At 46.1% G+C, this 15,139-nt stretch overlaps 5 protein-coding genes across 5 annotated transcripts; 3 read left to right on the top strand and 2 right to left on the bottom strand.

Annotated features, from left to right (window-relative positions):
- Positions 1–63: 63 nt before the first annotated feature.
- Positions 64–2,192, bottom strand: BO97DRAFT_362104 (uncharacterized protein). The gene is made up of 4 exons (XM_025692450.1): positions 1,523–2,192; positions 1,092–1,463; positions 873–1,016; positions 64–817 (listed from the first exon to the last, which is right to left on the bottom strand). Exons 1-4 carry the CDS (start codon positions 2,057–2,059, stop codon positions 338–340), a joined length of 1,533 nt encoding a protein of 510 aa, XP_025555048.1. The 5' UTR covers positions 2,060–2,192; the 3' UTR covers positions 64–337.
- Positions 2,193–2,931: 739 nt separating this feature from the next.
- BO97DRAFT_362103 (uncharacterized protein) lies at positions 2,932–5,208 on the bottom strand. The gene is made up of 4 exons (XM_025692449.1): positions 4,818–5,208; positions 4,546–4,762; positions 3,486–4,487; positions 2,932–3,435 (listed from the first exon to the last, which is right to left on the bottom strand). The coding sequence occupies exons 1-4, from the start codon at positions 5,053–5,055 to the stop codon at positions 3,183–3,185; spliced, it is 1,710 nt and encodes a 569-aa protein (XP_025555047.1). The 5' UTR covers positions 5,056–5,208; the 3' UTR covers positions 2,932–3,182.
- A 3,339-nt stretch (positions 5,209–8,547) lies between these two features.
- On the top strand, positions 8,548–9,823 carry BO97DRAFT_403110 (thiamine-triphosphatase). The gene has a single exon (XM_025694664.1). It carries the CDS (start codon positions 8,963–8,965, stop codon positions 9,581–9,583), a length of 621 nt encoding a protein of 206 aa, XP_025555046.1. The 5' UTR covers positions 8,548–8,962; the 3' UTR covers positions 9,584–9,823.
- BO97DRAFT_176793 (uncharacterized protein) lies at positions 9,821–11,495 on the top strand. The gene is made up of 2 exons (XM_025690346.1): positions 9,821–10,402; positions 10,457–11,495. The coding sequence occupies exons 1-2, from the start codon at positions 10,057–10,059 to the stop codon at positions 11,116–11,118; spliced, it is 1,008 nt and encodes a 335-aa protein (XP_025555045.1). The 5' UTR covers positions 9,821–10,056; the 3' UTR covers positions 11,119–11,495.
- On the top strand, positions 11,291–13,781 carry BO97DRAFT_362097 (uracil phosphoribosyltransferase). Its single transcript, XM_025692448.1, has one exon. The coding sequence runs from the start codon at positions 11,491–11,493 to the stop codon at positions 13,495–13,497; it is 2,007 nt and encodes a 668-aa protein (XP_025555044.1). The 5' UTR covers positions 11,291–11,490; the 3' UTR covers positions 13,498–13,781.
- The last annotated feature ends 1,358 nt before the right edge of the window (positions 13,782–15,139 follow it).

Genomic DNA, 15,139 nt, shown 5'->3' with positions numbered 1-15,139 from the left:
TTTGCGTCTTAAGAGTAGAAAAAACATCTGTGGGACTTTGGTAACGTGTAATTGTGTTTACTACTATTTCTGCTGTCACTTTGCTGACGTAGAATTGTCGGCTCACCGTTCATTAGTTAAGACAATGGCAAGAAGATTCATTCGAACCATTGAAAGCGGCTTCAATTAGCAAATCATTTTCATTCTGAGCACGATGTTCCTTGTAAGCCTCTACCACCATATGTTCTGATTTCCTAACCACGACCACAACATATGGGTTTCATCATTATGACTGCTCCTTATCAAACCCAGCATCACACATTTGTCGATGAGTTTGTCTTCAAGAGAATGCTATCTATCAACGGCATAGTAGGCTCCGTCCTCCATCAAGTGTCAGTCGCTGCCTTACCCTGACCTGAACATTGCCGTTGCCGAGACGCTCGAAGGAAAGTTTGCCGTCCTCATCCACCCCACGTACTCGGATAATTGTACTTGGTGAGAATATTATGGCCTCCCCAACTCGCAGGCTCACAATCTTGTTGAACAAACTACTCTGCGTATTGGGCTCTTTAGACGAGTTATTCGGTTCTCCTGCTTGCAGCTCATTGACAGCGACAGCATCTTCTCCAGCTCCAGCTAGGTGCTTATGCAGGATTCGTAGCCATTCTGGAGAGGTAAAATGGTGCACAATGGTTGTTGAACAGAGATTCAAGAGTGCTGTTGAGACTGTCGGTTCCTGTGTGGATATAATCATGCGGATGCCAAGATGTCGCTGGAGCCGGACTGCGGATAACAGGGTTTCAGTAAAGCCGCGAGCCTCGGGGGAGCTGTTCATATACTATAGACCATCAGATTAATGCCCAACAAAAGTATTTGTAAGATTGATCGCAAACCTTGTGGGCCTCGTCTAGAGCAACAACCCTCCCGATTTGAGGATCTTGCTCGAGAAATATTCCCAGGCAAATATTAAACAGGGAACATGCGGTTTCAGGCGAGATACATGGGCAAGACAGATCCAAGATTGTCAAGCGGCGTGCCTGGATTGTAGGTCAGTCAATGCGTCAAGCTTGCCGGGGTCAAGGTGATATGGTCTACGGTCCACATATACTGACCTTTGGCTCCCAATCAGTCCCTTTTGAGGAAGCTGAGGAAGGGTATTTATTCTTCTTATCACGAGTGCTGGTTTGCTCCCGTGGCATGAAGCTCTCGAGCATGTCCAGCCTTTGCTTCAGCGGCTCGAGCTGAGCAGGGGTTAAAGTCGAATCCATGACCATCTTCTTGAAAGCACTGTAATTGAACACTGTTTGTGTTTCCTGCTGTGCTACCCGCATCTCGCGTAGTATACGCTTCACTGTGTGCATATACAACGGCATTTGCCCGTCGTCTTGTCCGACCGCCATTAGATCCAGCATTCGCTTCGTATTGAGATGTCCTTGATCTATTTCCAAAGCAGACACTTTGACACCAAGTCTCGAGTAGGCACCCTTGTTCGAACACATGAATCAGCATTCAACTCCGTAAAAGCATCCAGAGATACGCATACTCTAATTGCGTGGACATTGGTTGGCGCACATAAGACACGAACTTCCACATCGGGACTCGACGATAGAAACGCAGCTTCACACGGCGATCCCATCTGATCACTTATGAAGGTATCGTAATGGAAGACCAAGCCCGTTAAGGGCTTTGACAAACATCCAGCTCGGGATGAGATCAAACAGGTCTCTAGCATGCAGGACAGCGTATGACTTTTGCCGGATCCTTGAGAGCCACAGATAAACGTGCTCGAGGGAGGAGTGACATTGAAGAACAGGCGGGGGTCATCTGTCAGAGCAGGATATCTACCGTCATTGACGCCTGCTAGTAGGCCGAATTGAGGCACAAGAGGTGCAGTATTTTTCGTCCATGCCGTAAATATGTCACTCGTAATAATGGGAGGAATAGTTTCCTCTCTGAGCTCTTTATGAGAGTCGTTGGATCCCAGCAGGCTGCTGTGATACCCTTGTATGTCGTCGCTGAAGATGGAGTGACTCGGACGATCGGAGGATTCCGTCTCTCGGGACTGTGAAGGTCTCGTCATCGAAGCTATGGCCTATTTCTTTCTGAAAATAGTAGGTATGTCAAAAGTAAAATATCATGAGTCGAAGCTAGACAAGGTGGGACAGTCCATCTTTAAATACGTGTCTCATTGCCCAGATATAAGCGTGTTTCCGGCCAAAGAACCGGGGCTAAGTTCAAGCCGCACCGAAAGGCAAGTTTGAACGTTTCGGAGACGTCACGGATAACTCTGTGAAGAAACTGCATTGGGAAATAGCAAGTGGGGGAGTCATGAAAAGGTCATGAGAGCTACGATTCGTTCTCAAGGAATGGATACATGTTCCGGAGACGGTTCTCCACCTTGCTTGAACACTTCCAGCATACAGTAATCTGAATGAAATTGGAATCTTGAATCTCCGTCTGCGAGAAGTCTTCATAACGTCTCTGCTCTCAAGCATTGGATTCCACCACACATGGTCATTGTTGTCGAACTCCGTCATATTTTTGAATTAATGTAATGCTTCGAGGCAAATGAATGGATTTACTGAGCATTTTCGATTTTTATGGGTTCATGCCATCGGCGAGAGAGATAAGCGTGTTCATTAGCAGTATGCGTTCTATTATGATCTACCTGGTATGGATGATGAAATACGGCTTGAGGTCCCCTGAAGTGATTGCTTGCGGTACCACGACTATCCTTCTTTTTCCAGTCAATGAGTATGACGAACGTATTGAGGCTTTGAATTCCGTTGGGCAGGACTTGGTAACCTAAGAGTTTCTAAGAGTTTCCACCTCTTTTTTGACCATTGGATGTCTACTGAAATAGTCACAATTCTGCGACTTCTATGGAACCTCAGGGAACGTCGCTTTCCGGTTTGATCGAGCTTGAGTTCGGTGGACACATCGCTTTGATTACGCAGCAATATTGTAGAGTGCATTACTCCAAAAATCCTAGATCTTCACCTCTTTTTCTCCGTCTTTTGCACAAGTATTCCAGGAGAAATATCTCTTTCACATATCCCATTCGCTCCATGGTGGTACTACGAACCTGGTATGATCATAATCAACCTGACTGAGCATCAATTCATATTGATGCTCACTATGAGACCTGACCTCTCTGGAACCTGGATTTTCGTAAACAGCCATGATATACATCGCTCGGATTATTAAAGCCCGGCGCGAATATCTGAGGAACCGTCAAAGAGTCGCCTTAGGATCGACGAGTTTTTCGGAAATCTCAGTATGTCACTGCTCTCTAGATCCTCCAACCAAAGTCTTTTCCCTGGGGTTCCCGAATGATTTAGCATGCCTTCCAATGTGTCCCAAATCACTTGACTGAGGTCCTTCAGCGCCGATTCCTGCGTCCTTTTCATTATGCTCAACATCCTGTTGAAAAGAAAATTTGGCATCCGGGAGATACTGGCAAGATGTCAATATGTTATTCTGCAATCTGCTTCTGTTGTACTTACTCGGAACCTGAAATCGTCACATTGTTTCCCCCAAGTTGATCGGTTGATGGTATTAAGGCTAATATTCCTGGTCCGAAATTAGAGGTCAACGTGTAGTACTTCCTGCCCAGAGCTCGAAGTACTTTAATACTATCGAGTTTGCGCCTGTATTCCGGAGACATTTCATCGAGCGACGGCGCCACCTCCTGAAGTATTCTCTTGGATACAGCAGTGTCCATGCTATGCACAGGATTGCCTGGCTTTCTACTGACGCCTTCTGTATTGTAAGCCACAAATCCCGTACTAGATGGCACGTCGGCTCCGCCGCTCTTCAGGAAGAGTGCCCAGATGTAGTATCTTCGCTGTATCAGCTGATAGCAGATATTTTGTGCGTTAATCTCAATCAGTCTGAAAAGCTCACTCTCTGTCAACGTCTGCAGGGGACGCACTAGGCTTGTGGTTGTTCCTGCGCGCCAAGACTTGATCGCCTCTTGTAGTTGGATTAGAGATTCCGCGCCTCCAACACACAAAAGTAATCTTTGACAGATTGCTAGATTGCGAGGACCAGCACGGCTCTCTATATCTGCTTGGATATCTTTGGTATAATAGGTTTCAGTCGGCAAAGGCAAGCGGTGAGCCGCGCATCTCCTTTCCTCGCATTGCAAGTAGGTTGTCAGACGACTATCTTCCCTTTGCGAGGTTCTAATCGTCGGCATATCAGTGCTGAAATCTTGAGGCACGTTTTCTTTTCCTCTGCTACTTGAAAGGTGTGAAACCTCTGCACTGGGAGTCTCTTGAGCTTGTATAGCTGGGGTATCAGGCAAAGACTGATCATCTCCAGCTCCCATGATAACGGAAGCACTTAGCTCATAGTCATGACCACTGATGGACCTGGGCCAAGAGTCATCAATTTCCATCCCGATCTCAGCCATTGCGTCCGGCATGCCAATAGCATCCAGCTCTGATGGAATTTCCAACTGGACAAGTTTAGGATCAATACCATTCTTGTCATCATTCATCAGTCTCAGCAATATGTCAGCACCGATACCCATTTGCGGAGGCAAATTCGGTTTAGACTCACCCCAAATGGTGTATGATCTTCAGCGTTCTTTCATAATCTTTCCCATTGTCCAAATGCGCGGCACCAATGGCTGCTGCAAGAGCCTTTCCAACAACAACATCCTTACCTCGTCCTGAGCGGGGATTATATATGATGCACCTGTCAAAGGCCGTGCGCTCAGCCACTGCTCTGAGATAAGAGTAGCTACAAATCTGTTGCTTCAAGCTGGCAGTGTCCTCTACGATTTATTAATGTACTAGATTATCAACTGAGAGTCAAGCGTTAGAACTTACTCGGTTTCATCTCTTTTCTCTGAAAGCTATCGAAGGTGACGCAGGAACGAATTGTATCAATTCCGAAGTCTGCTAACCATCGATTTCCTTGAAAGCCTTCGCCTTCGGCGCCGGGTGCGGTGAGAGCCTCGGTTAGAAGAGAATCAGCAACCTGAAATCTGTAGCCAAGAATTCTTTGTGCTTCATTCTTCATGCACAATAAGTCTGCTAATGGCAGCAGAGATAGAATTGCCTGCATTTATGATGACTCGATGGTGGATCCGACTTTCGGCTTGGACTTTGTCAAGTGAGAATTAGAAAAGACCTGTAAGGACTCTGGTAGTGATTAAACCGACTCGCGCCTTTGACTTCGATGGCAGAAGACACTTGGTTGAACGAGCATACTTTATAGTTTTCGCTTTCTATTCGACGGGTTGGTTCCTGTGCTTCTGTAAAGTATCATCTGCTGAATACTACGCTGTTGTGGTCAAAGCACCGGCAATAGTTCCACCTAGTATTGCTCCGCCTAGACGTGTTGTGCATATCATGTAAAATAGCTGCATCTACCTGTTTGTGGCTTAAGCAGCCGAGCCTCAGCCCGACAAGGGGAGTCAGAGTATACATGTTATCGGGTGCAAGATTAACCCAATGGGCGCAGACCGTCTTGCGCCATCGCTGACGAACAGTTTCCCCGGAAGAGGCCATGCACTCTTTTTAGCACCGGTGCCCACTCGCCGCAAACCACGTTGCCGGTCAGCCTTGCCGTAGTCGACAGGGATAATGACATTAGTCCCCCTGAATGGCTTTGAGTCTGGCCACTCACCTCTTTCCTATCGGTGTCTAGCACTCCAAGTCAGTGCTGAGCAAGCCATCATGTTTCCGCGGCTGCTGCGCGCAGCCTAAGAATGCAAGGGCTGCGCCACGCTATTCCTAAACAAGAAGTTAAGCAGGCGTGGTTTCTTAAATACCCTTTTCAGTAATCGCAGGCAGAGGAAGGCGCAAGATAAATGATTCACGCATCAAAAGAGAAAGCGATAGTGAGCGATATTCTCTATCATATGGCGTGATGTTCCCCGCCATCAATGTAGTCGAAAAGGCTTCTTTCGTGATGAGCTCCACCACACATGGAGAACGGAGCCGCAGGGGCTCGGCGTTCAGTCTGTCCCACGCTCCTCTCGAGTGGGTGTGGTTTAGTTTCCAAACACCAGGAATGTTTCTTGGAAATCGAACCTGAGAATGTATGTATGCACAACGAGCTATTAGCTTACTTTTTCCATAAATCTGTAGATAGGTATGGTTGGAGTGTCCATCCATGAACCGTGAGTCTGCCATGCCAGAGGCGGGGTAGGTATGATCAGACGGTCTCTACTGGCATCATAGTCCTAAGTAATAATAGTTGCCTGCAGGTATTTCGATTTCATACATCGAGGTAAATTACCATGCAAAGTAGTATATACTTTCCTTTGTACCAAGTAAGCAAGCTGAGCTTTGCCGCTAGGCATGCAACCAGTTATCTCACAGAACCTCTAATTTGTTGTAAGAACTCATATTTAGCTCTCTCGTAACCACGTACCATAAAAAGGAGCGTATGCTTGACCATTTGAGCTGGCAGGACACGATTCTCTCTCGATCGCTACTAAGTATCCATTCAAGTATGCAGCAGTAGTATATGTTGAACTTGGTATTCGACTAATACGTTCGGAGAAGGTCATATGCTGGGTGAGTAAAGAACAATATCTATTTGGGTTTGAAATACCGCTATGGTAGAACAACAGGTTTCTCTGACCTTGTAGGTTTACTGTGGCATTGAAAGAGTAGCTAGTCTACTCAAGAGCTGCTCTATGAGATATAAGCACCCTTACCTGAAAAGATTTATGCATGAGATCACCAAGGTAAGATATAGTGTTCAAGTCAAATCGAGAAAAACCCAGCAGAATTGACGGGTGACTATAAGGAGTCGCTGGTTTATTTCGTAGCACTGCGTGATTATAGCGAATTCCTGCTTGCACACAGAGCTACTGCAACAAACTGATAAAAGGCTTTTTCATCGTGTCTTGTACTACTGTGAACGAACTATCATCGCTCGGACTGAGATCGTTTCGATGCTGCTCCAGTTTTACGGATCTATTGGAGTTGTATTTGTCTGTCTTATACGTGCCAGAATAGGTTCTAAACTACTGATATCAAGCTGAATATCCCGAACCTTTCCAGCGATATATAAACTCGGATTCAACACCACAGAATTGATTTAAAAGGATCTGATCAATCTCGTACGCCAAGAAAGCCGCCCGCATACTGCTTCTTGAATTTTCACCACAGCCTTGCATTCTTAAGGAGAGTTTGAGGACTGAGCCTCTCGTAAGACCCTGGTCCTCAATACGCCCTCGCTTTATCCAGGCTTCGGCAGTCATGAACGCTCCGTGGTTCTATCAACGAAATGAGGCTACTCAGGAGGGCTTCGGAACTTGCGATGTTGATTCCTTAGTATTGACTATATTGGTTACTAACTGACTTCTCTATGTGGGGGAAACTCGCTTATAGGCCTAAGTCACGTGGCCAGATTACTCGGGCGCTGATAGATTCTTACTGAACCTCGAGATGCTATACCTGAATGATTTTGCATAGGAACAACAAGTTCACAACATTAGCTGGCCCTATTGTTGGCATTGAAGACAGGAAGATTGGTGAAACTGGATCTCACTAGTCCAATCCCGATCATTCCCATTTTACATAGGAGAATTGCATTGACGATGACGTCACATCTAGAACACGCGCGACCAGATTGATCTATGACAAGGCATCCAGAGAGGCTATACTATGACACCAGAATATGAGCCTGAGAATAGATTTCTTTTTGGAAATTGAAGGATCACGCCCTTCCTATTCAGGCAGTTAAGCATATTTGCCGGCTTAACCTCTTATTTGGGCAACAGTCAGTACTTGTTACGAACGCCGTATAGTACGTATCAGATTCTCTTTCACTTCAATCCCCGCGGTTTATTAGATACTGTGTCAACAAAAGCATCAGGCCGCCAGCCACCGATAAGGCTATGAAGTTAAATAACATGCACTAGACGCTGTCGTCTTTTGAAAGTTCTGGCCGAGCCTTGTGGGCCATCTCGCACATCATAGGCAAACGAATTCACCGCGAAGACCATCTGACGCCTTCATGGGAGATGATGTCCTTGAATCTCGTGGGAACGGGCTTAGATACCTCCACCACCGAAAAAGAGAACCAACCCGCTCATTTTACAATCCGCTTCAGAAATAATTAGGATACAGTAATTCATTTCAGTTCCCATGACAATGCTATGAACCGGGAGTATGTTTAATGCAAAGCCCTCAGCCCTCCCACTATCCTGATGTCCCCACTGTCCCGTTTCATGTGGAAACCAAACACAGGTAACTTAGTTTACGTGATAGATTCACCTGATTACAGCCTTTCTACCTTCCCAATGGGGCCGCTTTTTGAAGCACTTCGTTCATGCTTAAAAGAATTCTTTCTCCGACCGCAGTAATCTCTCTCTGTTGTTAGGGTCCACAACGGCAAGGAGAAAAGAGATTCCATTATGTGTGCATGCCGAACTTGTCCAAACCAGATATCATTTTCCCTAATTGGACATCTGCATGTGGCTCGACATAAGTGACCATTGCACTAAAGATTCTTTAGACCGCATATCTATTCTCTTTTGATTTAAGGGAAATGACCTGTATTTTCTTTGCAAGGTTTTTCTGTATCGTAGAAGTGATGTTCCATATGACTGCGGAAGATCATATCGATTTGGTGGTAACTCAAAAGTAAGCGAGCCACATCACGCGAATTGTACAGCATGATTTGGGAACCCGTGCGAAGCTTCCGACTTCCCTAAAATATTTGATTCAGATTCTTCTCCTGGCCAGTACTCGCCAATTCCCTACGCCAATGTCACGCGTAACGACCACAGGTTTCGCATTACTCACGCCTAGGAAATTGATCGCTGTCGTTGTCGCACGCTTTACACATCATCAATTCAAGAGACCGGTCGCTAGAGAAACAGGCCACAACTGAAGCGTTTATTTTTCTTTCTCATTTGCCTACTGCCAAACCAGACGAGTATAGACAACCTTGAGGTCTCTCACAAACCACTCTAACCTCATTTTACGTGTGGCCTCGATAGGAACTCCCAATGATTTCTCCCAAAACACTCACCTTAGAGGTAGAGCGGAAATTCAGCCGACTTGCCGTGCAACCCCTAACGCGCACCGGAGGATATCCAGCATTTCGAACCCTGCGGTACCTCGGTTTACAATCTATCCACGACATCTACTACGATCAGAATGGGCAATTATCATCGAAGGGTATATGGATACGGAGAAGAAATGGGCACTGGGAAGCGAAAATAAAGGATGGCGGGGATTTTCAGAACTCGAGGTTCGTGGAGCTTCGCGATTCGAAGGAGATCTCTTACCACTTGAAGCTCTTGACGGGAATCAAGCAACCGGAATGCAACAACTTTGGCTTACAGAAGCTAGCCATCTTTACGACTTCTAGACGAAGCTGGATCGCCAATGAGGAATTTGAAATCGTTCAGGATATCATGGATTTTGACAATCACATGGTCGGGGAGGTGGAATTGAAACATACGGTCGCCTTGAACCCTGAGAGTCATCGTACTATCGAACAAGAACGCGAGCTCAAGCTCAACGAAATGGATCTACGGATTAAGGACTTCATGAATCACTACGCGTGGGCATTTCATGTGGGCAGACCAAAGGGCAAGCTCGCCGCATTTCTTGAAAGAGACTGAAAGAGCTCAATCATCGTCACTCTGCATAATCCAACGTTTGGGGGAGGGGGTGAGTGAGCATTACGCATTTAGGGTGTGTTTTCCGACGAGCAAAGCTCATTTTTTCGACGGAAATTCAAGTGTTATAAGCAGCTTTTGTGGGCAAAGAGTTGACACGGGGGGTGGACGGGAACCTTGAAGCCGAAAGCTTCACCAGGCTAATTGTACATGGAGCTGGACGAACCAAAACTCATTAATGCCTTTTTAACCATTTCAGGATTGATGAGCGTTATTTCCCAAGTAGTAATGTAGTATGTGAAGTTCATGCTCTGGTCTTACAGCCTTCGCCACAATCACCTGTGATACAGTGGGACAGTCCGAGCTCTCCATGCGCAATCCTCCAAAACAGCCTTGATTCATGCCTCTTGAAAAGGACCGAGCAATTCAGTTTATAACCGCTGCCATACGCAGTCTGAGGAGATAAGCGTGAGCTTATGAACAAGGCTCTAAGGGAAATCATCATCCTAGCCCTAAAACGTGTCGCAAGAGTGGTCGTGTCCATCTTACCAGAGCCTGCGATGCCCCGGACAAGGTGGCTCGAGGCCTTACCAGGAGAAATCCACTACGCAATTTTTGATTATCTTCAGTTTACAACACTGAAGAATGTATCATGCGTGAGCAAATGCCTAAGAACTATGGTGCTACCTCTTGTATTTCGCCATATAGTGGTCAAATTCTCTCAAAGCAGCTTGGACTGCCTCAACGATCTAGCGGCTTCCAATTTACGTCATTTGGTCACCTCTCTAGAATTCCAGGCTTGCGGAATCACGAAAGATGAAGGTATTCACATTACCATATGGATTTAGAATCTCACCGAGTAACGAGTATGCTTAGTGCTTCCCGACCGCAGCTCCTATCTCAGAACCGGAAGCGAAACCGCAGCACGGGAGCCACTTGTCTACCATGACACCACTCGCCACGGAAAAGATCGAGCGCAATGCGTACAAGCAGATACAGAGCAGGCCATTTCGTCACTACTAGCTTTGCCTCGCCTGAAAAGATTGGAAATCATGCTTCATCAACCAGAAATTTCAGCGGAGTCCTTGGTAGATGTCCAAGGTCTGTACGCGCTATGCCAAGACAAGAAATACAATGTGACAGGATTGTGTATCTTGCTCAGGGGACTCGGCCGCGCCCGGCGGCAGCAAGGGCTCAATCTAGAGTCCGTCTGTCTGTCTAATTTGACCTACCCCGCTTTTTCCACCGATGGACAGCGAGGCGAACTGGCGGAGTGTCTTTGGCGTCTTCTCGACGGTGTACCATTTTTGGAGCTAACGGGGGATGGGTTTCCGCTTGAACTTCTGTGCCATCGCGATATTGGTCTTCAAAGACTTGGCTTACAGAATCTGACTGTATCGTTTCAGACGCTAAGAGCATATCTCCGTACCAACTCTCGTTCGGTTCGTTGGCTAGACATCGTGGAGGTGGGCCTCACGCATCTGCCTGAAGGTGGGCTAGGCGCGCTCTCTCTCTCTCGGCTTCTGACTAGAGAGTAGACACCAGGAAGGCTGCTTCGGACCCACCGATCAATGCGTGGCTGTTTTCAATCTAGTTGAACGAGCATGGTCAAAAGTACGACCACGAAGATGTGAGTTCAAATATGCAGCTAGTAAAGTGTATTCAAAAAAGTTCCTAGCTTGGACGATCATTGTTCGTAAAGCCTTTGAATACATTTATTAGCGAGAGGATTTCCACCAGGAAGTTCGATTGATTAAAGAGTACTGCTACCATTGCCCTGTCCAAGGTTGCTGGTCAATAAATTGCTTCTTCCAAATCTTTCGTTCATACAAAGTCTTCTCTGGGCGTGCTTATTGTGAGATATAAAGACACTTGTGTTGAGATTTCTCATTTGCACTGACAAGGACAACATGAGCGACAATTCTCTTCTGCCACTCGGTGCCCTTGGAGCCCCAAAGCAGGCAACGGTCATCGGTCTGTATGGGGTGTCTGGCGTGGGCAAAACTTCGTTACTTCTTCAGCTTGAGAAGGTGCTGGGTAATGAGTCATTTACATACTACGAAGGCTCTGCTGTGATCTCTGAGACTGTCCCCGGTGGACTGCATGCTTTTCAGTCACTGGGAACGGAAGAGAAAATCTCCTGGCGCAAACGAGCTATTGAAAGTATCAGATGTTCCTCCCTCAATTCTGGAAAGGCTGCTATCGTGACCGGCCACCTGACCTTAAGTCCGGAAGAAGGAGTCTTCGAAGCTGTGTATACAGAGAGTGACTTGGAGATTTTCTCTCACATCCTATATCTGGACGAGCCTGCAGATGTGGTGTGGATGCGACGACAGCACGATACACGAAAGAAGAGACAAGAATTGTCCGTCAACGGCATCTTCCGATGGCTTGAGGCCGAGAAATCTTGTTTGCGTCAACTTTGCTACAATAATTCGATCCTGTTCGTCCTCGTGTCTGCCAGCCTTGTGGATGAAATAGCCAGGTTGCTGGTCGATTTTCACAAGCATAATGAGACCCACAATTTGAATCGTGTCATCGAAAGCTTAGATGCTGCTCTTGGGTACTGTCGCGACCACCAGCCTAATACCTTCCTTGTCCTTGACGGAGACAAAACGCTCGCCGCCGGCGATACCGGAGACATTTTGTGGCGCACACATTTACCTTCAGTGACTAATGACCCCAACCCATTGGAAACTATCTTCACCAGCATACTGGGATACTCATACACTGCTTTCCGGCAAGTCTCTTTACTTTACGGAGAAACATTTACGAATGATAAGTTCGAGGAAATATGCTCACTGGTGGCGACCAAGATTCAGCTGTATTCCGAAATGCTATCAATACTTCGCGTTATTCAGTCTAAAGGGCATATTGGTGCAGTGATCGTCACCTGCGGCCTGCGAAAAATCTGGACCAAGGTACTTGAAAATAACGGTCTCGCTGGAAAGTTTATTGTCATCGGAGGGGGTCGCGATCCGGGTGATCATGTTGTGACTCCTATGGTCAAAGCTGCGATAGTAGATCACCTCAAGGGGAAGTACTCCAGTTACATTTGGGCCTTCGGAGACAGCCCGCTTGACCTTGACATGCTGAGCCGAGCAGACCAAGCCATCGTGGTCGTGGGCGAAATTTGTACCAGGAGCCGGTCGATGGAGACCGAACTAGCCACCGTTATCGAGCGCGATCAATTTCGCGCACATCAATTACTCTTACCCGGAGAAGTGCCACCGCGTCTAGATACAAAGAGACTCCCAATCATTACACTGGAGGAACTGATTGGCTCAATCAATTTTGAGGTCGTCCATAGCACCGACACGAATGCCGCCAGATTATTAGCGACACCGATGCGCGACGCTAGTCTTTATGGCCCTTTTCTTAGGGCAGCGCATAAGCGTGCGGGATATTACCTTTCGATGACTCACGTGTCTGATTTGCTTGGACTTGAGACCGTCCAAATTCCTCACGTGCAAGGATATGCGATTCATGGATATCAACTCCAGCACGAAGCGAAGACATTAATCATAGCTTTAATGCGAGGAGGGGAACCAATGGCCCTGGGAGTGAGCGAGGCGTTTCCGAAAGCGATGTTTCACCATGCTGCCTCCGTGGCAGATATCACGCATGAGCATCTCAATGACAGAGCGACCGCAATCCTGGTAGACTCAGTAATCAATACAGGAAGTTCTGTTCTGGAAATGATTCAGCATATTCGGCAGATCAATGCAACTCTTCGAATTGTGGTGGTGGCGGGTGTGGTTCAGAAACAGGCTGTGGCCGCTCGCAGCCCGCTTTGCATGGTTGCGCGCAAGTCGAATGTTGGGCTTATTGCCCTTCGCCTTTCGGAGAACAAATATACCGGCACTGGAACAACTGATACAGGAAACCGACTTTTTGGTACGATGCACCTGGCGTAGCAGAAACTCAATATGAATCATGCGCCTCTGCGATAATTTATATAAGCTTCACATGATAATGGTATTTTCCTCCGTTGAATATAGCTATTTCGTCCTGTTTACTTGGAAAGCGCTGCCGTGATCGGTTCTTTCATACTTCCGAATCAAACTCAAAGCATAGGTTATTTATACCAAGTACAGATCTCTGTCAGTGCCAGTGTGACTCCCGACTCATTTTAGCTAGCCAGACACGCTTTACTCACTTCTGTTTTACCTGGCTTGGCATCAACTGATTTGCAGTAAGGAAACTACGATAAGACAAATTATGATCTTATTCTTGAGGAACATGTGCGTAAAGCCATAGATATGCTTATCAGACGATCTATGACAATATCTGGCATCACTTTGGCGTCTTTGTCGTCAGGTGTACATATAAGGAAGCATGAGTAAATGGAGGCCGGAAATATCACGTAGAACTCTTTGCAGCAAGATCTAGCTAGCCTGTGGCGATTGAGAATCTCAGGGCAGCACGATATACAGATTAATCTATAGAGCCTGCACCTTCAGTGCAGCATGGCAAAGTTATTGTAGAGGATGTAAGTGTTGTGATATGAAATAATTCCGTACTGAACCGAATTTGTATCACTTGGCAGCAGGGTATGCTTCACGTTTTAGTCTATTCGTCATGTCCTTGAAAGCTTTGCGCGCAAACCCAGACGGCGGCGTATATGGCAGCAGTGTAGTCACTGCAATTTTTGAACCAAATGTAGCAGCGCGTTCTTACATGTCGGTTCATTCCAAGCTTGAGATCTGATTGTGCTGGGATATTCTCACATAGGATACGCACCAATTGAGAGATAACACCCTGGCAACGATACAGAACTATTGGTAAGATAGTATGAGATGAATATTCTTGATGATATTATTTCGGATCTATAGTATCTGTACTGTTGCAGATGAGTCAAGACATTTTAGGTAATATGTATCATGGAAATAGTGCAGAAAAGTGCCAAGGGATGTGTTTGACTAAACCTTCCACCTGAGACAACTATCTCGAGGCTTCTCGGTTTACCCGAATATGTTGGGGTCATTTTTATTTTGTCCTTCTAGGCTAATGGTACAGTGGTGATGATAATGATGATGTTTGAAACGCTAGCCCCTGACCTTTGGCGATTATCTGGGATTCAATACATCTACTCTCTACGTACATTCAATTATCGTTGATTATACTCCCAAAGTTCTTATACCCTCGTCAAAGCCTGTATTGGCCGGTGTTTGGGATATTTTTCCCGCCGCGCCTGGGGCGCGCGTCTTTCTGCGCTGCCTCCGCAAAATCCAGTACCATCCGAAAGATGCTACTATCTTGATGATGCCCTGGGGACTTTGCTGCACAGTATAAAGCGGTCTAACTTAGGCAGCAGAATTAATACATAACGTAATCGGTAAGCGAGTGGTCCATCTCCTTATTCCATACAATATAGATAGTTTTGAAGCTAGATATCACGACAACTATAATACTTGAGAGACTAAGTCTATACTATATAGATATTAAGTATATCTTTTATATATAATATCTTTTTTAGAAACTCCAAATTAATACTCTTAATATAATCCAAAAATTCCTTTATATTATATATATTACCAAAAGTTTATAGATCTTTAG

The sequence above is a fragment of the Aspergillus homomorphus genome (genome assembly GCF_003184865.1).
Source record: "Aspergillus homomorphus CBS 101889 unplaced genomic scaffold BO97scaffold_4, whole genome shotgun sequence".
NCBI classification, from domain to species: Eukaryota; Fungi; Ascomycota; class Eurotiomycetes; order Eurotiales; family Aspergillaceae; genus Aspergillus; species Aspergillus homomorphus.
This window is presented reverse-complemented; position numbering and strand designations above follow the sequence as displayed.